The 26,159-nt window shown below is 49.0% G+C and overlaps 1 protein-coding gene across 1 annotated transcript in view; it reads left to right on the forward strand.

The window, feature by feature from the left end:
- The first annotated feature begins 10,439 nt into the window (after positions 1 to 10,439).
- Positions 10,440 to 26,159, forward strand: part of LOC119465257 (uncharacterized) — a 149,797-nt gene continuing 134,077 nt past the window's right edge. Inside the window, exons 1-2 of the mRNA XM_037726054.2 lie at positions 10,440 to 10,872; positions 14,354 to 14,495. Coding sequence (XP_037581982.1) covers positions 10,669 to 10,872; positions 14,354 to 14,495 — 346 coding nt within the window. The 5' untranslated portion in view covers positions 10,440 to 10,668. The remainder of the gene's footprint in view (positions 10,873 to 14,353; positions 14,496 to 26,159) is intronic.

Raw genomic sequence — 26,159 nt, forward strand, 5'->3', positions numbered from 1 at the left:
AATGCCAGAAACAATATAAAGGCGAAGCTTAAGCGTCCGCCAAATTTTTAAGAGGAGAACGCGATAGATGGAAAGTTAGATTTCCTTCATAGTAACTACCGGTCGATGTGATATGCCATGGGAAATTCTGTTGCTCGTCATCTTTTATCGGTGCGCGCGGGTTTACACACGGTGTGTGATGCACGTTTGCCTGCTGCAGTGTCACGACTGTGGTATGCTGATGTGATTATATATTCATCTTATATATAGGATTATATATAGGATGCATGCCATTTTCGCATGAAATTGTGTTAAAAGTGAGCGCTGTCTGCGGCGACTTCTTTCCGTCTTGTCTTCCGCGCGCTTTGCCTATAGTCATGAACTACCGATCGACGAGGCCAACTTTCAACCCTTTTCGAAAACAAACAAACAAAATAACTAGATACGAAGGAGTATGCGATAAACAGGGCGACAGTGTTCGCCGTGGCTTCATATTTGCCATTTGCTCTTTTTGTTGGGCCAATACCTAAGAAACGATCAGCGGTGATTACACGTTACGGGTGCGGCTGAATACTCCCAGCTACTGTCGTTATCATCGCACACGATGGCCGTTGGTTGTACAATGTGTGTGGTATCTTTATTGGATTAGGTAACTCGAGTTGGCTTGGTAAATGCTTTAACACTTGTTTTAAAACAAGTACTGCGGTGTATGCGTGTGTGATATTTAGGTGGGTTTACCGTGACATTGGCAACAAGGAAATAAGGTGCCCAAGTTTCTCTGCACTAGGTAAATTCGGGACGTCGGCAACGTAATCGCTGGATGAAAAAATTGAAGGACGCTTAAGCTTCGCCTTTGAGAGTGGAACGCGATAGAGTTATCGGGCCCCGTTCGCATCGCATTTTTTAGTCGGCTTTACTGCAACACAGAACATGGGAAAGGCACCTTGCAAAGACCGAGCTTACACCGATCCCCTTAAAGTCAGCTTCACTTTTAAACAGAAATGCATTGCTGGGAAGAAGTTTTCTCAGGGGCAATATAAGTCGTCTTATATTAAAATGTGAAGGCCTTAGGACCTTTTTTGATTATTTTATTAATTGTGTGCTATTGCCGTGACGCGCGCGCGTGTCCAAAACGCATTACGCAAGCCAAGTCTCAATTTGACGTGCCGAGGATGCTAGCGCCATCTGGATAAGAGTTTCTCAAGTAGCCTACCCGAGCGTGCCGCTGTTGGTATGCTAGAGATGCTGGCAAAAGGTTTTGTATTTGAGTTTCCTCGTAACAGAATTATGTTTTCTCGTACATTCAAATAAGTCTGACGCCCCCATGTCTGTAGGTTGTGGTTAAGTCGTACTTTACAAATTTTCCGACAGATTTCACTGAGAAATTAAATTTTTGTTCACTAACACCTTGCACCACGCAGAGGGCCTGCGTGGTCGGGGTGATTCGGGATAATTTTCTCCTGTACTAACACCTTGCGCCACGCAGACGGCCTGCGCAGTCGGGGTGGTTCGCGATGATTTTCTCCGCCACGGATGCCGACGTCCACGCCGACGCCGGATTTTTTGCGACACTGTGCCCTTAACGCTGTCGCGTTAAAGTTTCATTCGTGGCTAGGGATTTTTTTATTGCGAGGTGGTTTCTTGTAAGGGGGAGGGGGGGGGGAGGAAAGAGAATAGCAGAAGGCAGGGAGGTTAACCAGAATACCGTCTGCTTGGCTACCATACACCGGGGGAATGGGAAAAGGGAACACAAAGATGACAGGGAGAGAGAGGAGGGAAGGAAAGAAGGGAAATGAGCGGTGAGTTCGCTGACGCGTGTGTTATTGCACTAATAGTCACAGACGTTGACACAAGCCCGTCTTCCTCAAGAAGCACAAAAGTGCCTTCACCGCTTTAGGGGCCGCGAGCGATGGGGGCGGTGTTTCAGCAGCACCTGCACGGAAAGCGTCCGATTGTCCAGTTTTTTTTTTGCGCGTTAGCAAGTTCTTGTCTTTCTTGGGCATATCGTGGACAGTGGCACAGCAGGTGGTCAATAGTTTCGTCGGTGCCACAGACCTCGCATGCTGCACTGTCGGTCACTCCAATTAATGTAGAGTGTGCCTTTGTGAAGGCAACTCCTAACCAAAGCGACAGAGAAGCGAAGCTTAACGTCGAGGAAGTCTGAATGGAGGTCGGAGTTGCAGTGAGGGGTTTAATTGATGCAGTCGTGTAAGTCTTAAGTTTGGCGAGTTCCACTCGGTCAGTGAGAGACTGCGTGCCAGGTGTCGAAGCTGCCTTGCGGCGTCTGTCCTCGAAAGTGGAATTGGAACGCTGGGCTCTTCTTGGTGCGATGTGCGAGCAGCGTTATCTGTGGAATCATTGCCACTGATTCCACAATGACCATGTACCATTGAAAAACAACCGCGTGGCCTTCTTGTTGGACTTGATGGTGAAGTTTCACGGTTTCGTATGTCAGCTGTTCATGACATCCGCGTCGAAGAACTGACTGCGGGCACCGTAATGCCGGTTTTGAGTCTGAAAACACAGTCCATTTTCTAGGTCTTTCAGAATCAATGAATTCCAGTGCACGACGCAGAGCCGTTAGTTCTGCCGCCGTTGAGGTCGTGACATGCGATGTCTTCAACTGCAGTGTTATTCCTCGCGTTGGTATAACCACCGCACCACCAGAACTGGACGACGTAGTGGATCCGTCGGTATAGATGTGCACGTGGTTGCTGTACTTTTCATGCAAGAGGAGTAAGCTCAGTTGTTTTAGAGCAGGGGCCGGTAGCCCGGGAATCGTTATATGTACTTGTGGACGGCTCAAACACCACGGAGTAAACACTGACTTGGTCGCAGGTGCGTACCCTGAAGTAAACGATGCACGATGTGCACTGACAGTAGCGCTAAATGTCGAGCAGGTCCTTTCAGCAGTGAGGCTCGCCAGGTGGTGGGAGGGGGTCCTAGCATAGTGTCTGAGATGCGTACGCATTGTCTCAGCGGTAGTGTGCGTCGTGATTGGGTAATCCTGGCCAACGGCAATGGTTTCAGACGTTGACGCACTGCGTGGTAAGCCAAAACACATATTAAGGGCCTGGGCTTGAATACTCTGAATCGTATGCCGGTTAGTCTTGTAGGTGTTGGATATTGCAGGCAGGCTGCACCGCAGGAATTCAACGAGCAACACCATGTACAGCTGTAACATTGTGTGTATAGATACTCCTCAACTTTTTCCTGCAAGGAACCTAACCTGAACAGGTGACAGATAGCAGTCAGCTGCTTTTTCACGTAATTCACGTGCGGAGTCCAAGACAGGTCTCTGTCAATTACGACTCCCAGGAACCCGTGACTTCTGCTGTATAGTATAAGTTGTCCGTTAATTGATGTGCCGTAAGCAGACATTGGATTGCTGGTAAATGCCACCATTGCGCACTTTCCACATGAAATTTCAAGTCCTTGTTGACGAAGGTAGCAAGATGTCATTGTAGCTGCCTTCTGAAGCCGAGCGCGAAGCTGAAGTCGTGTTACTCCTGATGCCCAAATGCAGATGTCGTCCGCATAGATGGAAAGTCGTACGGTGCTTGGCAGGTTGTCAACTAATCCAATGAGGGTTAGGTTTAAAAGCGTCGGGCTAAGCATTCCGCCTTGAGGCACTCATCGGCTACCGTAATGCTCGGATGTCGGGCCATTTTCTGTGTGCACGTAGAATGATCTTGTGTGTAAGTAGCTGCGCACCCACATATATATCTTACCACGAAGCCCTACGGCTTCTAACGCGCCAAGGATGGCTTCATGGGTGACATTATCGTAAGCTCCTTTAACGTCTAGAAACAGAGCAGCAGATAGTCGTTTACATGCCTTCTGGTGTTGCACAAATGTTATCAAGTCAACAACGTTGTCTGTTGACGAACGGCCACGCCTCAATCCGGCCATAGCGTCTGGGTAGATATTATAGTACTCTAGGTACCATTCCAGACGTGTTAAAATAATTATTTCCATTGTTTTTCCGACACAGCTTGCAAGTGCGATCGGATGGTATGAGGAAATGTCCAAAGGCTACTTGGCAGCTTTGAGAAATGGAATGAGGCGACTTGACTTCCATTCCTGCAGAACCGTACCAGTCTGCCAGGAGTATTTGTATAGGAGCACGAGTGCCTTCCGAGCTTGGTCTCCTAGGTCACACAGGGCACGGTACGTAATGCCGTCAGGTCCTGGCGCTGAAGAACGCCTGCACAAAGCCAGCGCAGCTTCTAGTTCTTCCATAGAAAACGGGCACTCTATGCGGGGATCGCGTGAGAACACTGGGTGGTCGAGCACCCCCGTTCCCGTTCCATCGGAATTTGCCTCGCCAGCAATCTTTCTGCAGAAAGATTCAGCGACGTCAATCTCCCTACATTGTAGATGTAGTGCCAGAGATTTAAACGGGTGGCGCTCACCAAAGTTTGTGCGAAGGCCACGAACAGTCCTCCATATAAGCGATAAAGGTTTTCGCGGATCTGGGACTCGCAAAAGGATACCCATTGTCGGGAAGCCAGCTTGTTCATGTGACGCTGTATTTTCTTTTGTGTTCGTCTAGCCAATGTGAAATCATGAGCGGACTTCGTGCGTCTAGATCTTCGTTCCGCACGACGGCGCATTGCTCGAAGTTTCTCGAGTTCGATGTCGAAATTGGTGCGGGCAGAACTCTTCAAAAGCGAATGCGTGGTTGTTTATATGGCATCCTTTATCATGCCCTCTAGGTTGTAAGAGGTACCGTCACGACAGTAGTCTTTCATGATTATTTTGTATTTAGGCCAATCGGTGCACTGGACGGCTCTGGGGGACTTGGAGATATAGTCAGACCTTCATTCTTCAAATAAGTTGGGATGTGGTCGCTACCTCGCGTTTCTAAATCCGAAAACCAGTGCACTCTTCTCGAAAACGAACGTGCAACGAAGGTAAGGTCCAAGCAGCTACTATACACTGATCCACGCAGATAAGTGGGGCTTCCATCATTTGACAGGCAAAGTTCGCGTTCAGAGGCAAAGGACACCAATGTGCTGCCTCTAGAGATCACTTTGGAGCTTCCCCATAGGTAATGGTGGGCATTAAAGTCCCTAGTGATCACCCACGGCTGTGGAGTCGATGTCAAAATTCCCTGTAAGCGCTCACAATCCAGACGACTTTTAGAGATAAGTAGGCTCCAAGAATTGTGAACGTGAGCTTTTTCTTCTTCACTGTCAAGCAAACGTATTTATTTACTTCGTCAGGAGGTACTGGGTGATGCACATAAGTCAAGTCACGGCGTATAAACACAACAATCTTGCTGCACTCTCCGTGGGTAGAGGACTTAAAGCACTCATACCCGGACAGTCTGATGGGAGCAAACAAGTTGGGCTCGCATATCACAATAATGGGGAATTGGTGCGTAAAGACAAACTGTCTAAAGTCGGACATGCGTGACTTAAGCCCTCTTGCGTTCCACTGAAAGACAGATGCATTCTTGACCTCCTCTTGAAACGACGGCATCTCTCGGGCCGTGGTTTTTCCCTAGAGCCGCAAGCACCGGACTCAGTGTCCAGCGCCTGCAGTGCGCTCTGCGCCGACGGGGTTTTCATGCTACTCAGTAGAACGCGCATAGCGTCCATAAGTGACTTGAACATCGCTATGACTTGGTGATCCTCAGTTGTCGCCGCATCAGCGGTTTGTGAGGTCATCGAGGGCGGCGCGATTTGATGTGACTCCGAGGCAGGTTGTGCTCGTGGAAGGGTAGGTCACTCTTCAGGAGGTGCGAGTCTTGCCCCTTTCTTCGTTTTCGCAGTGTCCGTTTTTGTGGAAGTCGGCGTTGGTATGGTAGCCGCTTTGCCGGAAGATGGTGTATATCGTATTCCAAGCTCCAATTGAGGCTGGTTTTCCGAAGTGCGAATAGTAATCCCTTTACAAAAATATTTTTTATGGCTAGGGATTCTTTGAATGCGAGGTGGTTTCTTCTAATGGACTTCAAGCTCCATTAAGGCTGTACTTCCGAAGCTCGGATGTCGTATCACATGCAGTTAGCCTCCAACTAGGCGAAAAATACCAATTTTTTTCCGACTAGGTGAAGTACCAAATGTCTTCCTGCATAGGAACAACGGAAGTATTGGTTTAATTTCCTGCATTTATCTTGCAGGGGTTCAAGTTCTTGCACGGAAAAACTTTGAGCTATGACTTAGCCTAAAGCTTTTGCTTCATGTAGGATCATTACTACGGTTCTTGTACGCTGCGCTTGAGCACTCGCCTTTATGAAACCTTAATGCCAGGTTGCCAGCCGCGCCAGCATGCAAATGGGCGCAGCCCATGATTTCGCCCGTCAAGAGCCTGAACGTTTGACTATATCGCACAATAGCTGTCGAGCTGCGTTTTATTTATTTTTTCGTATGTGTTAAGAACATTCTGAATGTTATCTTTACGTCTTATCGCGTTGTTTGCATGTACTTTTTTGTGTTCGGCCGTGGTAACCGAGTTCGCGTACGTTCTGTGCATACAAACCTCGCTCGCTTGTTTCGACACCTCGATAGAGTCGTCTTGCAGATGCGATCTTCGTTTGGGCGTTTCGGAGCTGGGGGCCCGCCCGCCTTAATCTGGCGAAGCGTTCCGTGCGCAATAGTATGGGCATGATAATGTACGAGCGGTCCTTTTATCGCACTTCCCATCTTGCCGCCCAACAATAGAAAAAAAAAATGTGAGATTTCGGGGCGGCTTTGTCTGTTGTAGATTCTCCCGTGTGCTGATTTCGACGGCGCTGTTCTTTCACGGTCGCTCATTTCTAAGTGTTTGTTTCCCTTCGAAAGCGGTCGGCTGGAACGGGACCCCCTGTGGGGTGTGTCCATTGAAAAATAAGGCTTACTGGAACGACCCATCGTAAATGCGATAGCATCTTACCTCCGGATTGAGGAGTACAGCGTCTGTCGCGCGTGCAGCGTTGTTTGTGTGGGACTTCGAGTGGACCTGACGTGGTTCCGAAAAAATGAAATTAGGAGTCTGGTAAAACCCTAAGGTATGATGCTACGCGTGGGGCGAATTGAAATTCCGTGTGTGTGTGTTTGCAGTTCGCTGTCGTGCTGGGTAGCTTCGTGTGCCTCCTGATTTTAATCGTACTGGAGGAACTATGGAAGTCGTAACCTACATTTATTTTATTTCCTTCGTTGTACCGCTCACTGCAAGATCTTTTTGCTCAAAACGGCAGGAAAAGCCGACTAAAACGGGCGCTGAACGTATCTGCGAAGAGGGCCGGGATACTGTCAAACTAAATACATTTGAAAAACACACTTCGTCGTGAGACCCTTTGTATACGTTGTATAATGCGCATTGCCTTCAGGCCTTTTTCTGGATCAACTGGAAAGCGATTACCTCAGGCAGTGATCCTGGAATTCGGACGCATGCGGAACATACGTGCAGGGAATCTGGCTGGAATAATAATTACACCACGTCCGTACAGGAAGTGGTATAATTGTATTCTCGCCGTTACCTTTCGGAACAGTTTATCGCGTATAAAGCGTTTGTGTCGTCAGATAAGAATGTGCTACCTTGAACATCTAACCGTGGAACTTCAATAATAAAAAAAGACTTTCTTGTTTACCTTCGTAACATATTAGTCGGTAATATGAACCGATTTGCATAGCGATCTATCAGCTTCCTTCGGGTTACAAGATGATATCGCTGCCTTGGGAAAACGAAGTGGGTATTTTTTAGTTGTAACAGGTTCCACACCGATTGACCCGCTGCGGTATCCCGATGATAATTGACTGTGTGAGTGATTTATTGTTCAGAGAGGGGCGGGTGTGATCTTGTGGCGCTTCCTTTCTAGGTAACGTTGAAGCTTCATCTTATTCACTTTTCGTCAGATAATCCCCCTCCCTATGCAGATTGGCATGCGGACAATGCTATGGACGCCGGGAAACATCTCTCTGCCTTCCAATAAGAAGCTTCCCACTCTTTATATCCCTGCAGATTTCGTTTGCGAAATTTTGTACTCATCGGTTGCATGCAAAAGCTTACCCTTATAACGCTCGGAAGTTACATTTGTTCAAAATGATGTGCCGATAGAAACGCGTAGTCTTCGCCAATGAAGTTAGCCAGGGCTCGGTTTTTGTATGCTATTAAAGAAAACTATCAGGATGATTACGACCCGCCGGGGTTGCTCAGTCAGCTAAGGCGTTGCGCTGCTGAGCACGAGGTCGCGGGATCGAATCCCGGCCGCGGCGGCCGCATCTCGATGGAGGCGAAATGCGAAAGCGCCCGTGTGCTTGCGTTGTAGTGCGCGTTAAAGAACCCCAGGTGGTCAAAATTTATCCGGAGCCCTCCACTACGGCGTGCCTCGTAATCAGAACTCGTTTTGGCACGGAAGACCCCAGAAAAGAAGACAGGGTGATTACGAGTGTGTAACACGAATGTTGAGGCGTTAGCTGTGGTGTGGACATGTGTTAACTGTGGTCCCGCTGCTTCCGTGACATTTCAGTCGTATGGTCGTAAAGGATGTTTTATAGCGTTCTCGTTTTAACTGCTATGCTCCTCTCCGATGTTCGATAACTCGCCGGCTTTCCAAGCGTACACTGGCGCAGCCGAAGGCGCTATGACGACGACGGCACGATGACGATGAGTGTATGACGACGATGTGGTGATGACGTCTACGTAGGACGACGGTGTCATGACGAAGATGGCGCATCGATCGACGACTGTATGATGACGATGGCGTGACGAAGATGTGCGCATATCTTGTGGCACATACCCACGGGAACTGTATAGACTGCACAGTTTCCGGTATCGGTCCACCACTGCGGACGGCTCCAGCGGCGCAAAACGGCAACGAGCTCAAAAATTCCAACGCTCTCATATTGAAGTGTTTTCAGAATGAATCGTCACAGCCGTGGTTATATCAGCCGTCGCTTTTTTTTTTTTCCAACCACTTCCCGGCCACTTCCAAGTGACAATAGCGGTTTGCCGCTGATCACGATGTCGTGGGTTCGAATGCCGCCCTCGGCAGCCGCATTTCAATAGGAGAACGCGAAAACGCTTCCGTACTGGTTTGAGAGCTCCCCTTGGCGACCTGTCCCTCCCATCTGTTGCTTTGGGAGACGGTAAAGCACGCGTTTCTTTCCTGTCTCACTCACACGCTTTGCTTTCAAACGGGGCCCGGCCGCACCAAGCCAAGGGAATCGGGGTCGCGTCATGCGTGTAATACGGCGGCGTCCAGCCTCGCAAGGAGTGGCCGGCAGGATGTGTGATTTACTCCTTTCACGCCGCGATGGCAGCCCCTGTGTGCGTGGGCGTCTTCAGCGTTGGCCCGCAGAGTGTGGCGCTGGCAGCAGCGTTGGCTGTTATGCTTCGCTGATCGACGGCCGATTGTTTCCCCGTTCTGGCGTGTTGTCCCGAGCTAGGCGACGTCTCTCGCGCCTTCGAACGAGAGAAAGGAGCTGCGGGAAGTGCAAATATGTTTTTTTTTTTAAGTGCGAAGCATTTCTTGGCGAACATTTGCCACTTTGAGAGTATCTATCTATCTAGGCGAATACGTCTTGGTGCTCTCGTGGTCGCTTCGTTAACTTGGTATGTACCAAAATTGACATAGTGGGACAAGAGTGTATGACGAACATAAATGATAGGTCATGACGTGAAAGCCATGATATGTGCGTCATGGAGGTCGTGAAACAGCCGCCTACGTCTTGGTGCTCTCGTAGTCGTTTCGTTAACTCGGTAGGCTTCCCGCACACTGCTTCGCATAACATAGATTCTCACAGGGCGTGAGATCTGCCTGCTTTTTACAGTCGTAGCTTGTCTAGCCTGAACGTCCGTGTCTGTTCGCAGAAACTATCATCATCAGCAATGGCTCGAGCATCGTCGTCTTCTTCCACAGCTGGCTCCGTTGCCGCTCATCATACCAGCGTAGCATTTCACTTTTCTGTCGTCGTAATGGGGAGGCCGCGTTTACGGTGCTATGAGCCATTGCTTAAGGGGGTATGAGCCATTCATTGTCTTACGCGACGGAGAGATTTATATTTCGAAGCAATTTAATTTTGAAGAATCGCAAGCGGCAATGGGCTGGCGGATGCTGCTAACTACGCCGCCGCGCAAAGCTCGAGACATCGAACGCAAGCGTTTGTGGTTCGACAACAACTTGTCCCTGATCAGTGTGATCCGCGAACAGCGACGCAGTGCCTTGGAAGTGTTTAATGTTGGTCTTTATTTATCCCTTAGAAATTACTCCAGTGTGCGATCACAGTTCTTCTCGATATCAAGACGTCTCTTTTGCTTTTGTGCAGCCTTTGAGGTAGCCCTATACATACTGCTTATGCAGCCTTTTTGAATACCTCATTCTGGAGGAAACGGCCGTATAAGTTTTCTTTTACTTATATTAGATAATCAGCGTTTTTTATGTGCGCTTCATTGTGAGCTTGTTCTAGTAAAAACTGATCGATTAATGTTATCTTGTTGTTGTCTATCTTTTGATTCTTCGCAGGCGAGACGAAGGCCAGAAGCAGGCGTAACCCCCTTCTCTCATCCAAGCAACTGCGCTCATCTCTCTCATCAGCGCACGACGACGTCAGAGGAGCGACGCCATGACTGAAGCCCGGACCAATAGGCGGAGGCCAGCAGTGCCCGTGTGCCAACTGGAAACCACGTAAAGGGGGGAGGCGCAGCTTGACTAGTGACGTCACCAACCACTCATCGAGCGCCATCTATCGAGCAGGATTACCAATGTCTAGTGGCGGACCCATTGTGAGGACGGCGTACTCGTCCAACGGCGGCGCCGCTTCTGCGGCTAGGAAAGGCGTGCGCAGTGCCGGCGCCGTCAGGACTGGCCATGGCGTCTCCGGCGGTGGGGGCTACCCCCCCTGGCGGAGGGTCAGCGGCGACTTCTGCCTCGACCTCACCAGGGAGGACAGGCACGTCGCAGAAACGGTGCGTGCAGCCTCTGATATCTATCTATATATCTACCTATCTATCTATCTATCTATCTATCTATCTATCTATCTATCTATCTCTATCTATCTATCTATCCATCTAAATTAAAAGTACAGGCGCACCTTCAAGACTGTTGATAAAGGTCGGACCCCGGCCAAAACGTCGAAATTAAATGTTTTTGTTTTTCTACGTGCGCCTGCACTTCTTTTAATTTATTAAACACCGGATCCGAAGAACTACTTCCTTCACAAATATATTGTATATACAGTGGGTCCCAACTATCATACATCAAGATATAAAAATATGCAAATGCAACGTAGCTGGACAGAACCAAGGTAATGTTGTTTGCAGTCGCTTGGAGGTACTCAGATTATTTTTAGGGGCGAAGCTGCTTAGGGTGTGGGTCTGTCCCTCCTCTGTAGTATGTAGTAGTAGTAGGTAGCCACGTCTACTTTTATGAAAAAAAAAATCCGAAAGTTGTTTCCGTAGCGCGGAATCGAACCAGGGACCCCTCGCTTCCGAACGCGCGGCGCTAACCACTACGCCACGAAGCTTTTTTTTTTTCTTTATTGCCTGGCTTTGACACACAACATTTCACAAAAGCAACAGTACAATATACAATTACAATATAGAGTAGGGGAAGGCGTATTCCACCACCATCGTGCTGGCTGCGTCTATTTAGAACTCGCGCAGATCCACAAGCAGCTCTACTCTTGAGAGCCACTCGGGGGGTTCCGCTAATGCCTTATTGATTTCAACAAACCAGTGCATGCTCTCACGAAAATAAATTCGTGCAGGCCGTGCATCTTTATCAACGTAGTATCCTGCCATTCTGGACCGCCAAATACACTGGAGGCCTATAAGCATAATTAAATCAAAAGGCGCCCCATCCTCGTTATCTACGCTTAAGTACCGAATGCCATACGGGTCAAGTGGAAATTCTTTCCGTACTGTTCTCTGTAAGACATCCCAAAAATAAACGCCTTCCCAACAGTGTAAAAAAACATGATCGATTGTCTCTGGCTGCTTGCAAATTAAACAGTGTGTTCCCTAAGGTAAAAACAATTCCTTTCCCTCCAAAAACTTTTTAACTGGTAATGTTCCGGTGTGTAATTTAAAAAAGAAAGTTTTCATTCCTGGCGGCACCTGCATTTTTTTAACTCTCTTTAAAACATCACTGCCTGGGCCTCCGCTGTACACGGACCTGTACAAGGGCACTGGGAAAACAATGTCACACAAAGCACAATACAGTTTTTTTTTCGTTTCACACTGAATAGGTAATCATTCGAAAACCGCGTTGTTAGAAATCTTACACTCGATACGATTTCTTTGTAGAAACCACGAATCCCTCCCGAAAGCTCTTCGGTTGAAACAACGTACTCGGGCAGCCGTCGGCTTAGCTTCATTTGGCATACAGTACGCAGAAACGGGTCTGTGGCGTCCCGAAAAAACAAGAAGCGGTTTACCAACTGCCGCACTACGCCACGAAGCGCACATGGACACACGCACCACGATGACAATAAATACCCAACATTAACGAAAAACTGCGCGTTTCTAACGCGTTTGTGCTAGCGCGTTACGGCCCGTGTAAGAAGCTGGTGTAAGACGCTGTGGCCTATCCGCCTTACCCCCGTATTCATAAACGCTCCTCGACTTGAACTTCACTTGCCACCCCCTTGGGCAGCGCGTTCGAAACGCGTTGAAGGCGGTGGCAAGTCAAGTTCAAGTCGAGGAGCGTTTATGAATACGGGGGTTATACTCTCGCAGCAGTCATGTGATGGCGTCGGCAAACGCGGTGCACGTTCCGGCATGTGTAAACGGCTGCGTAAGACGCTGTGGCCTCTCCCCCTTACTAGAGAGTACTGCACGTTTCTAACGTGTTTGTGCTAGCGTCCCCCTTAAGCGGGAGATGGTGCAATTATAATGAAAGGCGCTGTTATAAAATAGGAATGACGTCACATTTGGCGCGTGTCATTGGTGGAAGTCAATCGTTCGATTTAGTGCGGCGAGACTGGGCGAATTACACGGAAGATTCACGGTTTACTGGTGATTCCCTCCGGAGCTTTGCCCACTCATCATCATTCACCCCGTGGATATGCGGTGTTTTTTTCATTGCGCCAAATTACATAATTTGTCTTAATTAATCCACTTCTCAAATATCATAATTAGATGAAGAGTGTCAATGAGAAAATTGTAGACCAACATGAAAAACTCCCGATACAGCTTTCTTTTGCTCGAAACGTTCGGCATAGAAGTGTTTTTTTTTTTTTTTTTTTTTTTTTTTTTTTTCGAGCGTGGAAGAAGCCCGCGAATACACGCAAAGTGGCTCGAGTGGCCGGTCGCGCGGCAATTTTGCGTGTATTTGCGGGCTTCTTTCATGCTCGAAAAAACACTTTTATGCCGCACGGTTTCTGATAGACCTTTCCATCGAGGCGCAAGGTCAGTGCAGGCTGCCGCTGTTCCCAGTGCTCATGAGCAGCTGCGGTTGATGAGGGCTCGAAATTGTGCAGGGTCCATTATGGCGATTGAGCGAGTGTTGTCTATATGTAGTCGAGAGATAGTTGTAAACGACGCCTGGCCTTAGAGATTTGTGTTCGATTAATACCTACGTAGACTTAACCTGCACTTCGATCGGTAATCTACTGGGTACGTCTAGACAAAAGCAACCTGGGAGCATTGCTCCGGAGGTAGTCTGCACATTCCCTTTGTAGGCCTTCTTTTGATTCCGTGACAAGCTTAATCTAAGCTGGCATTAAGCTGGTTAGGCAATCCATGTTTCGCGGAGTGAAAGGTCGATTGGCCACTCGCGGTCGGATGGCTGGTTGAATGGCCACGTGCGAGCCACTTTCCTTCTTCTTATTATTTTTTTTTTGGGGGGGGGGGGCGAAATAAAACCGCGTCAGTATCAGAAGAGTGGCGGATGTCCCTCGTTCATATTCCATTATCTTGCAAGGGTGTGTAGCGTGGAACGAAAGCAGGGTGACAGGGACGGGGTCAAGCGGTGACCTCCAACTAAGGATTATAGTGAAAATACGGCGGTTTTTACAGGATACCTTAAAGCAGTAGAGCAAGAAATTTAGATATAAAACCAGCGCTTGAAGCAACGAAACGTAAACAAATCGGTGTGGGACAGTAGCAAAATGCGAGAACAAACAAGAGAAATAAAGACACAAGTGCAGGCAAAAAAAAAAAAAAAATCTTGACCACAGTGCCTTCCGAAAACGCAGTTCTTCCATCACTGTCCAACCAGAACCTGCAACTTCCAAGTCAGGTTTTTTTCCAGATAGGCACAGGGATGGCTTACGTAAGTAAACGTGCGCGCTGTTCTCTTCATTCGGTGCTCGTTCTTAGGCCTAAGCTTCCGCAGTCCGACAGGGTCTGAAATGCGGAAACAGTCGGGTCCTCTCTAAGTAAACTACGTACAGCAGTACGGGATAGGCAGGAAGCAGAGCTCACAATCGACGCGATTTCCTCGCAGGTGAAGCCCCGCTGCAATAGTGCGACGGCCGCGCACCGGGCCCGGGACGTAGACGAGTTCTACCTGCGGGTCACCAAGCGCCAGGAGGAGCACCTCATCCCCCTCAAGGAAGACCTCGCAGACTGGCTCAACAAGTCGCTCGGTAAGTGCTTGCCGGCATGCATTGCGTGCTTTCCGCATAAGATTGGCCTTGCGCGCCCTTACAGAGCTTTAGCTTAGGGGACGCAAGCGGCTCGCGTACGCAAGAACTAGGGGCCACGGTACTGCGCATACCCTAAGAGAGTACAGTAATAGAAAGTTTTAGATTAGGGGATGCAAGCAGCTGGCGCGCGCAAGAACTAGGGACTACGGTATCGCGCATGCGCAGACCGTGGCCAGTACAGTAATAGAGAATTTTAGATTAGAGGACGCAGGCGGCTTGCGTACGTAGAAACTAAGGGCCAGGGTGCTGCGCGTGTGTAGAGAGTGTAGATTGCGGCTGCAGTACTCTTTCTCGAAAACTGTGACTACCACTTCATCCGCTTCTCTTATAGATAAGTTTGATTCACACTACTGGCTTGATATTTCGTCTGTGTCCTTCCACACGTAACAATATAAAGCGACGGTCTCAGACCCACCAGTGGCGCATTCGTGCTGCCCGTTGGTCTTCCCTGGAACAAGGCGTGAAAGTGCGGGCGCGGACTCGTGTACCGGATAGTTTGTGACGTGGTTGATTACATCTGTGTTTCGCATCGGCTGCGCTTGTTGTCGAGAACGGGCGCTGATCTCTACGTGCTGGCCTTGTGGATACTGCATTGGAACGCTTTGCACTGTTCAGCTCTCGACACTCATCGCTTTGTGCTGCTGGGGCAAGGTCAGTGACCTTGGTCATTCTTGTTATTGCCGAATAAAATTGAGCTTTTCAGATAGATACGAGTGTCACAACGTTGCTGTCAAATTATTTTTATTCCCCGGGCCGGACCTGGCGTATGTAGGTATCCCACCATTACGAGTAGGTTCGTTAACATAAACCGAATGAGAGTGGGTCGAATCGGACCTACACCGACCCAACGGCGTTTACGTGCATTTTTGTCGAGCGAATCGAGCGCGTCAATCAAGAGCTTCGCTTGCATGAATTCGACGACCCATTTTTGGTCCGACAAGCCAACGCGACCCGACTTCAGCGTGTTCACGCAAACGTAGCTTTAGAGAACTGACCCAATTCGACCCGACGTTCCCTCGGCCCGACCCCCAATCTTGCCTCTTTACTCTTTTCTTTATACCCTCTTCGATGCCCCTGTGGCGTATCTTGGGAGTGCTTTGTCTCAAGTGCCCTGGAACGCTTCTGATCGTTGATAATTCTTCTCTTGCTACGAATAGAACCGGCTTTATCGGTCACTCCAATATGTGACGTCATAGCTAGCACGCGAGTACCTACAGGACTGTAGTTGTATAGCTGTGACGCAAGCTCCAGCATATTGATGAAGTAGCGCTCTCAAAACAGGCAAGTTCTTGCACACATGAAAAAGGACATACACAGACACTGGACTGAAACTCCTGCTTTAAAGCTCGAAGACCCGTCTTTGACAAAGACACAAATAGACAAGGATGACATTTTTTTTTAGGTTCCCTTTCTAGATATAATCAAAATCCCAGGTAGCGGCACGCTTTTTTCAGAGAATGATACTGAACGATCCAGCATATGCCACGGCCCTGGCTTAGTGAGACAATACACCTTCGAGATCGCTGCACTCCATATCAGAAGCCATTCCTCCTCTCGCGCTTGGAGCACCTCGTTTCGAACTCCATTGCCACTTTTTTTTTCTTTGTTTCCTGTCGTCGTCAGCGGTTCGGTAACACGGCCCGACTGTAAACGTGCTGCTCGGCGTGCCCCGGTTCACAGACCGTTGATTGCGGCGCCGCGTTCTTCGTCCGTTTCGAAACCGCTACGTGCGCGCTTGTGTCGCCTCTCCGTCGCGCGTGTGCAACGTGTCGTCGTCGTCTCGCTGAAAATCGTCGAGCCACTCGCCACACGGGGGTGTGCTTTTTCTACGCCTGTTTTCCCGCGCATTGCGTGCGATGTCGCGTAACTACGGCAGCGGTGGGAGAGGAGGAAGGGAGCGTATGCGTTGGCGTCCGTGCACGCTCTGCTTTCGGTGGATTTCGAGAGGCGGCGACGGCTCCTCGAACGCGCCTTCGCTCTCCCACGTCTCTCGTCACCGCTGCCGAGGCAAAACAAACACTGTGGGAAGGGCGTCGTTGCGATGGCGGGCAGGTAACAAACAGTTTGAAGCCGTGCTGTTTCTTGTGCGGTTGTGTTGCGTTTCACGCGGTTGTCTAGGATGGTTGTGCAAATTAAGTATCCTCGGTGTCAAAAACAGGTTTGCTTACTTTTATTTGTTTATTTAGTATGTACTGCAATGCATGTACCATCGAATAAGCATGGGGTAAACGTATAATACAATAAAGGACAACAATATCGATGAAGCAAATACAAATCCAGGTGGTAAATTTAAGTAAATAAGAATGCCATAATGTTTGGGAGAAGTTTGCCTACACCTGTAACTTTAGTGAACGTTTTTACATCACCCTTCTGCTGCTGTAAACATGGACATCTTTTGAACGCTTTAAATGTTGACTTTTTATGCAGGGAAAGAGTATCTTTCATTTCTTTCTCGGCTTCGTTTCGACCTGGACACAATCCACACGATTACTTGTGGCAGTCTGAGGACTTTTGGAATAGCCGCTAATTCATGCACGGGAATCCCGCGAAGCTGTTTTCCTGTGAATGACTGCTTTCGGCTGCACAACACACGTGTTTGGTTGCTGGAATCAAGCGAAACTGCGCTGTCTGCTTGTTAAACGTGGCAGGTCGCGCAGCAGGCTCTGTAAGCAATGCTGAAGACAGTACAAAAGAGAGGAGCATGTGTGATCTTGACGCAAGTGTTGACTGGCAACACACGGCCCCTTTGTGTCACGCTTATACTGAACTAGATACTATACTCACGCTTAACGACGTTCACCCGGTCTCTGTCAGTTTCGTCTGCAGACGATATGTGCCAGAAAGTCAGGGCAATCCGGAGCCGTATCCTGGAACCGTATTTTAACACTTTCACTTTAGCTTTAGCATGGTGTACGAGTATAATCCCCCGGAGCGATGTCTGCATGGAACGACTGTCATCGTGCCCACTGGCTTAGCCAATCAGCGTTCGCGAAAGTGATATCCCTGTAAGTGATCGATTCAGATCGCTGCCGCAGCATTTGTTAAGCACTGTGAAGTCGAAGAAAAGAAGCAAGAAAAGGAAATGTTTTCCTGAATCACATTTTGCCTGTATCTTTTATACGCTGCTGGCGATGAGGTCTAGGTACCTCTTGCAACATGCCTGCGGTGCGATTCGGCGAAGATAGGCGGCGTCTTGCATATTCGCGGGCTTAATCAGTGATCCGGGGTATCGTGCGAATCCGAAGCTTCTTTTTATTATGATATGCGTTGACAGGAGAGGTGGCGCCTTTAGGTCTCACCGCCTATTACTCGTCGCAAGACAAACACAAAAATGAAAGCACGGAAGAACACTGGAGGCAGCAAAGTTTTGCACTCTGGTCAAGGGAGGCACAAAGGATATACCAAGGACACGCAGAGACGTGCTCTTTTCTGCAAACAACTGGAAGTACTCAAGATAAACTCGCTAAAAAAACTTAAATTATGGGGTTTTACGTGCCAAAACCAGTTCTGATTATGAGGCACGCCGTAGTGGGGTACTCCGGAAACTTTGACCACCTGGGGTTCTTTAACGTGCACCTAAGTCTAAGTACACAGGTGTTTTCGCATTTCGCCCCCATCGAAATGCGCCCGCCGTGGCCGGGATTCGATCCCACGACCTCGTGCTCAGCAGCCCAACACCATAGCCACTGAGCAACCACGGCGGGTATATAAACGGGCTCAAGGAATCAATTTTGCATTTCAGTGGACCAACGAACCTGCACATCACTGCATAGCCACATCGCATAAGACGTAACTGCATATAAGGAATCCGTAAACGTGCGCGTTTTCTGTAGTGCATATTGTCACGGGGTAGTGTAATCAGAGTAATCGCGGGTGCCCGCGTGTCTTCCAGATAGGTGCTACACAATTCGGGTCACGTATACAATCGGATTACACAAGCATGAGTGACAACAGACGATAGGATAGAACCATCGCTAACATTCGATCAACTTCTCATATACATGCAGGCGCGTCCTGCGCTCAGCGATAACTTTAACTTGTTAGTCCATGGCTGAAATGCGGTCCCCGAGAACTTAGAGGATGCTTAAGCTTCGCCTTTAATAGTGGAACCCGATAGCATTCAAAGATTCCTGGCTGCCTTATCAGGCTTTCCGGCAACTGAATTATGTTTTCTCGTATATACAAATTACAATCCGACGCTGTGACGTTGTATGGTTAAGTCGTACTTTACGATTTTTCTGACGGATTTCACTTTGAGAAATTCAATTTTGTTTACTAACGCCTTGCGCCACGCGGACGGCCTGCGCGGTCGGGTTGGTTGGGGATGATTTTGTAGCGTTATCTACACTGGCCTAGCCAAGCCCGTTTCGCGCGGCACATCAAGAGCCGTGCTGCGCATGCGCAAGGATCAGTGATGTCACACGGCTTGCGCACCGGAGCCATCTCGCGGCCGCGCGCGGCTCACCGGCGCCGGTCTGCGCATTCCAGAGGAGTGACGTCGTAGCCGTGGTAGACGCACTGGCGCCGGCGCGCGCTCGCTGTGCAGTCGCCGTGTGACACTGCGCTGGAGCCGCTGCGCTTCTGACTGGCGTTTGCCAGTGTGGTATAGCCATGGAGAAGGAGAGCGCAAATGCTGCTCAACAGCGCAGAAGAACGGAGAAGCTTGACTCATCGGATCCCGAAGTAGTTGCCTGGCAATTAGCGGTTGAGCGTAGGAGGAATGAACAGAAGAAGGCTATATACATGTGCCACATAATTCCGCCATCAACGCCGGAGTTTCTGCGACAATGGGCCCTTAACGCTATCGCGTTATACAAGGACACGTGTCAATGTTGATTGACTGTGGCGCAGTGGACGGGACACCGGCGCGTGTCTTGACTGCTGCTGCTCGCGAACAGCGCTCGCTTGATGGCGCTTGTCGTCGCTGTCTCGTACTCGCGAAACGTGTCGAGGAAGGACGCGTACACGTTTTATCGCGTCGTCGTCGTCGTTCTTCCTATATATATGAACCGACGACGCCGCCTGCCCCGAAGGCCTTTTCCTCTCTCCCGAGCTGTTCGTGCGTCGAGGGGATGTTGTGTTTCTATTTTGGGGCTCGCTGCGCTACTCAGCCGCTCATCATCGTTCGCTGATCGCTACATTGTGTATCCTCTCACTAAAGTTGTTTCTCTCTCTCTCACTCAACTTCTGTTCATATTGGCGTGGTCTGTATCGCGGGTGTCCCTCAACGCGCGCTGGCCGATACTTCGACTCACCAATTTCTCAGTGCATTCATTTTTCTTGCGCTAAGTATATTGTAGGACGCAGAAGGGACGGAACGAACACTGGATATGAAGCGAACACGAATCGGACACGGTGGAGCGCGAACTGGTTTATTGTCAGATCAAACCACAGTTTTTCAAAAGCACACTTCGTGTCCGCTTCGTACCCAGTGTTCGTCTCGTCCCTGTTGCGTCCTACAGTACTTAGCGCAACAAAAATGAATGCGCACAAACGTTAGAACGTGCAGTACTCTCTAGCAAGGGGGAGCGGCCACAGCGTCTTACACCAGCTTCTTACACATGCCAGAACGTGCACCGCGTTTGCCGACGCCATCACATGACTGCTGAGAGAGTATGCCCCCCGTATTCATAAACGCTCCTCGACTTGAACTTGACTTGCCACCGCTTTGGGCAGCGCGTTCGAAACGCGTTGAAGGTAAGGCGGAGAGGCCACAGCGTCTTACACCAGCTTCTTACACGGGCCGTAACGCGCTAGACGCGCTAGCACAAACGCGTTAGAAACGCGCTAGAAACGCGGCCTTTCGTTAATGTTGGGTATTTATTGCCATCGTGGTGCGTGTGTCCATGTCCGCTTCGTGGCGTAGTGGGCTAACGCCGCGCGCTCGGAAGCGAGGGGTCCCTGGTTCGATTCCGCACTACGGACACAACTTCGGAATTTTTTTTCTCATTTTTCTCAGACTGGTTACACACTACTGGTTACACACTACTACTACGACGACGGGGATAGCCCAGTTCATAGTGCAGCACGGCTCAAAAGTACGGGTTCGCGTCGGCCATACACGGATGAGAAAGTAGCGCTGTGTTCTAACCCGCGTGGTGCGGTGCTGGTTGATGTGAAGTATCATGGATCGATTAGTGGCGCACTGTGGGAAAGCCATCCTTCCTTGGAGACGTGCTGCTGCAACCTAATTGGATGGCTCAGCAGGGCCGTCTTTTGCTGCACCGCGTTAGTAGTATGCTGGTGAGACGCAGTTCGCGAATGGGTTCCCAAATGTGGGCTGCGTCACCTCAGTCAGCTCTGGCTGTCAGCTCTCGTGGACATTTCTATGCAGCGGTGAAGGGGAAAGCTACATGGTTTGAAGCTTCTGCTTATGCGTAGAATTGCAGTTTTGTTCGGGTTACTTGAACATCGCTCGCAGCTTCGCTCCCACGGACTTCTTTTTTTTTTAATATTACGAGTGTTTTATGTGTATAGTATTGTAATCTTATCGAGTGGTGATAGAGCTATTTATTGCAAAACATTCTCTTCTTTTTGCTGCTTTGGTGAGAGAAATAAAGCGCCGCATGAATGCGGCCTTGTTTGTGACGTGTTGTTGTTTTTTATTTTTTTTTTCGGGGCGTCCACGTTAGGCCTAGTATTCCTGTAAATGCTCCCGTAGCCGTGCAGGAACAGCACTTTGGCATAGCTCTACTCATGATGCAGTGCACTTCTTTTGTCGTTCAAACTTTGTGGTCAAGGCCAGATGACAGAAAACGAGTACCTGTTACACTATTTCTTCGTGATTGAAAGCAGCTCAGAGACTGTTAACCAGTCAGAAGGGGCTCCTCTATATTTGCACACGGCACGCACACTCCTGCAGTTAGTCGCCTGAGGGACGAAAGCGCCCTTTTTAGGACTAACTGTCCAGTTACTCCCGTTTTCCTCGGCATACTTCTTAGAGTGTAAGGTGCCGGGAATGCCGGAGTATTGAGTAGTGGACGGGTTGGTGCGATTGTGAAACTGGGTACGACAGAAAAAAAAAAAACGGAAGGACACGCGCTCTCACAAGTGACGTTTGTTGAGGTACAAGCAAAAAGAAATAAGTCAATGAAAACTACCAGTAGAAGGCCCCCTGTGAAACTTCAGATTTATGACATGAACAAGAAGTGAAATAAATATCCCTAAACTTGTTTTTCTTGTTATCATATGTGAGCTCAAACCAAGATTTTACTTGGAACAAATATTTCTACTTTGAGCTCTATCCTATTTGGCGCCCCTACAGTTAGCGTTCGTCGTCCTAGTTTAATTTGCGCCGTAAAGTTTGGGTGAATTATTAATCGATGTACCAACCAGCACCAACCAAGATTTTACTTGCACTAGACGTTCGGTGGTTTGCCTCCTTCCTTCCTTTGTTTCTTTTTTTTTTTTTTTTCGAAACTAAGTCTGCTGCTTCTCGCTTGTCGCCTTCCATTCTCGCCCAGCGTTTTGTGCGCCTGAGATCACAACGCGTCTGTTCTCTCTTCTTACCTATCCTCACTAATGTTCAGAAAAAAAAAAGGCGTAAAAGAAAGTTTATGCTACGAGCCGGCGTACGGAGCATGTACGCTAGCGCCCACCACGCCCACTCCATATCTTATTGATGAGTGGGAAAGGAGGAGGGGAGGGGGTGGGGCTTGCCCGGAATTCTGTCACTCGTGTCGTCGCACCGCGGAACACCGATCTCGCTGTGCGACGTGAGAGGGGACGGGCAGATATGCGTAGCCGTCTAGTAATTTGCGTTACGAGCGACCGCTGGCGCGTCGTTGGTGAAGGCGTTGCCGGCCGCGGAAGATCGCGACGTGCGGTGTTCCCAGACGCGGCGAGTCTGCGCGGACTCTGAAAAGGGAAGCAAGGGCATGGGGGAGAGGGATCGAGAAAGGGCGGCGTCGCCAAAGGAGGGTGAGCATCGCGTCTCAGCAGTACTGTGCAGTAGCGCCTTATTAACGCGGTCTATGACGCACAGCCGGTCGTCACTAGTTATGTACCGAAGCAGTGATGTGTAGCTGTCAAAACAGGGAGCTGTTTATATTTGTACCATTTGCTATTGGGGAACCATGTTACACTGTTTAGGTATTTGAGTCGAGGTTGACCCCAAATCACGTACGCAAGCAATAAATCTTATGCGGACAGGAATCGTGACTGTTCATCTGTGTGCCCGTAAACATTCTGTTCCATTGAGCGAGCAAGGAAGCTGTACCCGAAAGTGTCAGTGCAGCAGTCCTGGCGCGACGCCACAAGCCCAGAAACTCTGTCCAGCCTGGGTGCGCTTTGGCAGAGAGCTCAGCGGTTGCTGCAGTGTGTGCAAGCAATAAAGTTGCGTGCACTAGGGCGCTAGGTAGGTGGGTTTATCTGAAAATGTTTAAGTGGGAAGCTAAGTATCATGCATGGTACTTAGCTCCCTGCTGGTCGCAGTGTACGGGCAAAGAGGGGCACGATGCCTAAGACCTAAGGGTACTCGTGCTAGAGCTGTGAGGCGTCAGGGCTTAGACTCCCGGATGCTTCCCTCTGAACACCCAAGAGACGGCGCCTCGTATTCGAGTCGTTATACGTTTTTCTACGTAACGCAAAACCGGTCGATAATTTTTTGAGCCGGCTTCCTCCCTTTCCCCGCCCTGGTGGATCCACTTCCTTGGGGCGGAAGCTTTATTATTATTATTATTTGATTTAAATAAACGTTTGAAGAACAGGCTAGACAAGCGCATTACCTTCTCGGCAGGGCCATATGCCTTATAAGTTGTGGGGATTGCCGCGATGCCGCCGATTGTCAATCTGAATGATTGATCAGCAGCCACCGCCATGCTACGATGGTACAACGATGACGAAGGCAGATAGGTCACGTGCCTTTATGCGCACCATGAAGCAAGCGTGCCCTAGGCTTCATAAGCCATTGCCAAGAAGGATCAGCGAGGAAGACTGCTTCGTGCCATTACGGTAAGCTCCGTAATGGCCCGAAGCAGCACTCAACCTTGTCAATGCCCGCGTGCAAAGAAGCCAGTCGCTTCAAAGTATGGTATATGGTGAAAGGCAGAAAGTGTCATTCCACCCGAATTGTAGCCCGAAGCTACAAAGCAAACCCATATGTTTTTGAATAATTCTGCGAATGACCTACTCTTGGTTATTTTTCTTCTCTCTCCTTCTTATCCATTATTCCCCTTTCCCTCTCCCCAAGCGTAGGGTAGCCAACCGGGAACGTCCTCGGTTAACCTCCCTCCTTTCCCTCTTCGTTTCTCTCTCTGAATTTCGTCCTCAAAGCAGTGACCCAAAGACACATTTGTACGGAAAACACAGACGCTTGACGCCACGGAAATGAGCGAAGCTAATTGGCTGGCGCACCTATGCAAATTATTTTTGATTTGGACGGCGTATCTATAACATTTTTGTTCTTTGGTTGTCACCGGCTATAGTTCGACTGTTCAACATAAAATGTTACGTATGGCGGCGCGAAAGTGTAACCAATTCGAGAAGTCTATTCCGGATCTCGGAGGACTGCTCACGCGGGGTTTATTTGGCATAATGTGATTCCGACTTTATACGCAATGCCTCACGACTTCAAGTGTACCAGAGAACTGGAAGAATGCCAACATTATACCAATCCATAAGAAGAAAGAATTATAGACCCATTAGCTTACTTTCAGTATTGTATAAAATATTCACCTAGATAATTTCCAATACAATCAGAGCGATACTTGACTTCAGTCAACCAGCAGGCTGGCTTCAGGAAGGGATATTCTACAACGGATCACATACATGTCATCAATAAGGTAATCGGGAAAGCTGCGGAGAACAATCAGCCTCTGTATATGGCTTTCATAGATTATGAAAAGGCATTTGATTCAGTAGAGATACCAGCAATCATAGAGACATTGCGTAATCTAGGAGTACAGGATACATACGTGAACATCTTGGGAAATATCTACAAATATTCCACAGCTACCTTGGTTCGATCTCCACAACAAAACTAGAAAGTTACCTATCAAGAAAGGGGTCAGGCAAGCAGACGCAATCTCTCCAATGCTATTCACTGCATGCTTAGAAGTATTCAAGCTCTGAAACTGGGAAGGCTTAGGAGTGAGGATCAACGGCGAATATCTCAGCAACCTTCGGTTTGCAGATGACATTGTCCTATTCAGCAACAATGGAGACGAATTACAGCAAACGATTGAGGACCTTAGCCGAGAAAGTGTAAGAGTTGGGTTGAAGAGTAATATGCAAAATACAAGGATAATGTTCAATAGCCTGGCAAGGGAACAAGAATTCAGGATTGCCAGTCAGCCTCTAGAGTCTGTAAAGGAGTACGTTTATCTAGGTCAATTACTCACAGGGGACCCTGATCATGAGAAGGAAATTTACAGAGGAATAAAATTGGGTTGGAGTGCATACGGCAGGCATTGCCAAATACTCACTGGGAGCTCAACACTGTCGTTGAAAAGAAAAGTGTACAATCATTGCATTCTACCGGTTCTAACATATGGGGCAGGAACTTGGAGGTTAACGAAGAAGCTCTAGAGCAAAGGACTGCACAAAGAGTGATGGAACGAAAAATGTTAGGTCTATAGTGTTAAGAGACAGGACGAGAGCGGTGTGGATCAGAGAGCAAACGTCTAATTGACATTAAGAGGGGAAAATGGAGCTGGGCAGGCCATGTAATGCGTAGGATGGATAACCGGTGGACATCACCGGTTATATATGGATATCAAGAGAAGGGAAGCGCGGTCGACGACGGCAGAAAACGAGGTGGGGTGATGAAGTTAGGAAATTTTCAGGCGCAAGTTGGAATACGCTAGCACAAGACAGGGGTTATTGGAGATCGCAGGGAGAGGCCTTCGTCCTGCAGTGGGCATAAATATAGGCTGATAATGATGATAGTTTGCTTATTATTTGCGTGCTATACAGGTTGCTGAAGCTGCCCGTACGGCAGCTTTTTATATACCACCCTCGCGCTGTTGGAACATGAAGTAAAGGAAATTGAACTATGCGTGTACGTTTGACTTAGCCGTCCTGTTCAGCCCATTTCGAGTCGCTGCACGGCATTACTTCCTTCGAGTTGCACGGACTTCGGGCGCGGCGTTCGGGCATCCCGAGAGAGCGTTTCCCGGTCGTTGCCTCGGGGGGTTGAGCCGGTGACTCACACGAGAGGGGGGGTTGCAGAGAAGGGGGATGCCTGGTTGTATGAGTCCAGGTTCTTTTGCGGGTGGCTTGCTCTGTCGTCGCATATTTGGGGCTCTCTGAGACAAGAAAAGGTAAAAAAGAAAAAAGAATAACCGTAGAAATGAATCGAAAAAAAAAACAGCCCGAGGCTGTGAGACTGGGGCGGCCGCTCTGTTTCTTGCTTCTCAGGTATAGTGGAAAGGGGGAGGGGGTATTGGGCAGATGAAGTCGTCCTTGTCGTTGTTGATGTTTGCTGCGCGGAGGCGTCGCTTGTGGGCCACGCCTACTGGGGCGCGCGTTGCTGTGCTAGCCGCCGATGCGTGCCTCACCGCTGTACTACACACGGGCTCTGTTGTTCCGGGTGTTTGTCCCGTCGCTAATGCGTTTTCTTTTCTCGGTCGCGGCGGCCATTACAAGACTTGGGACAATACGAGC

Source organism: Dermacentor silvarum, chromosome 9 (genome assembly GCF_013339745.2).
Source record: "Dermacentor silvarum isolate Dsil-2018 chromosome 9, BIME_Dsil_1.4, whole genome shotgun sequence".
Taxonomy (NCBI): domain Eukaryota; kingdom Metazoa; phylum Arthropoda; class Arachnida; order Ixodida; family Ixodidae; genus Dermacentor; species Dermacentor silvarum.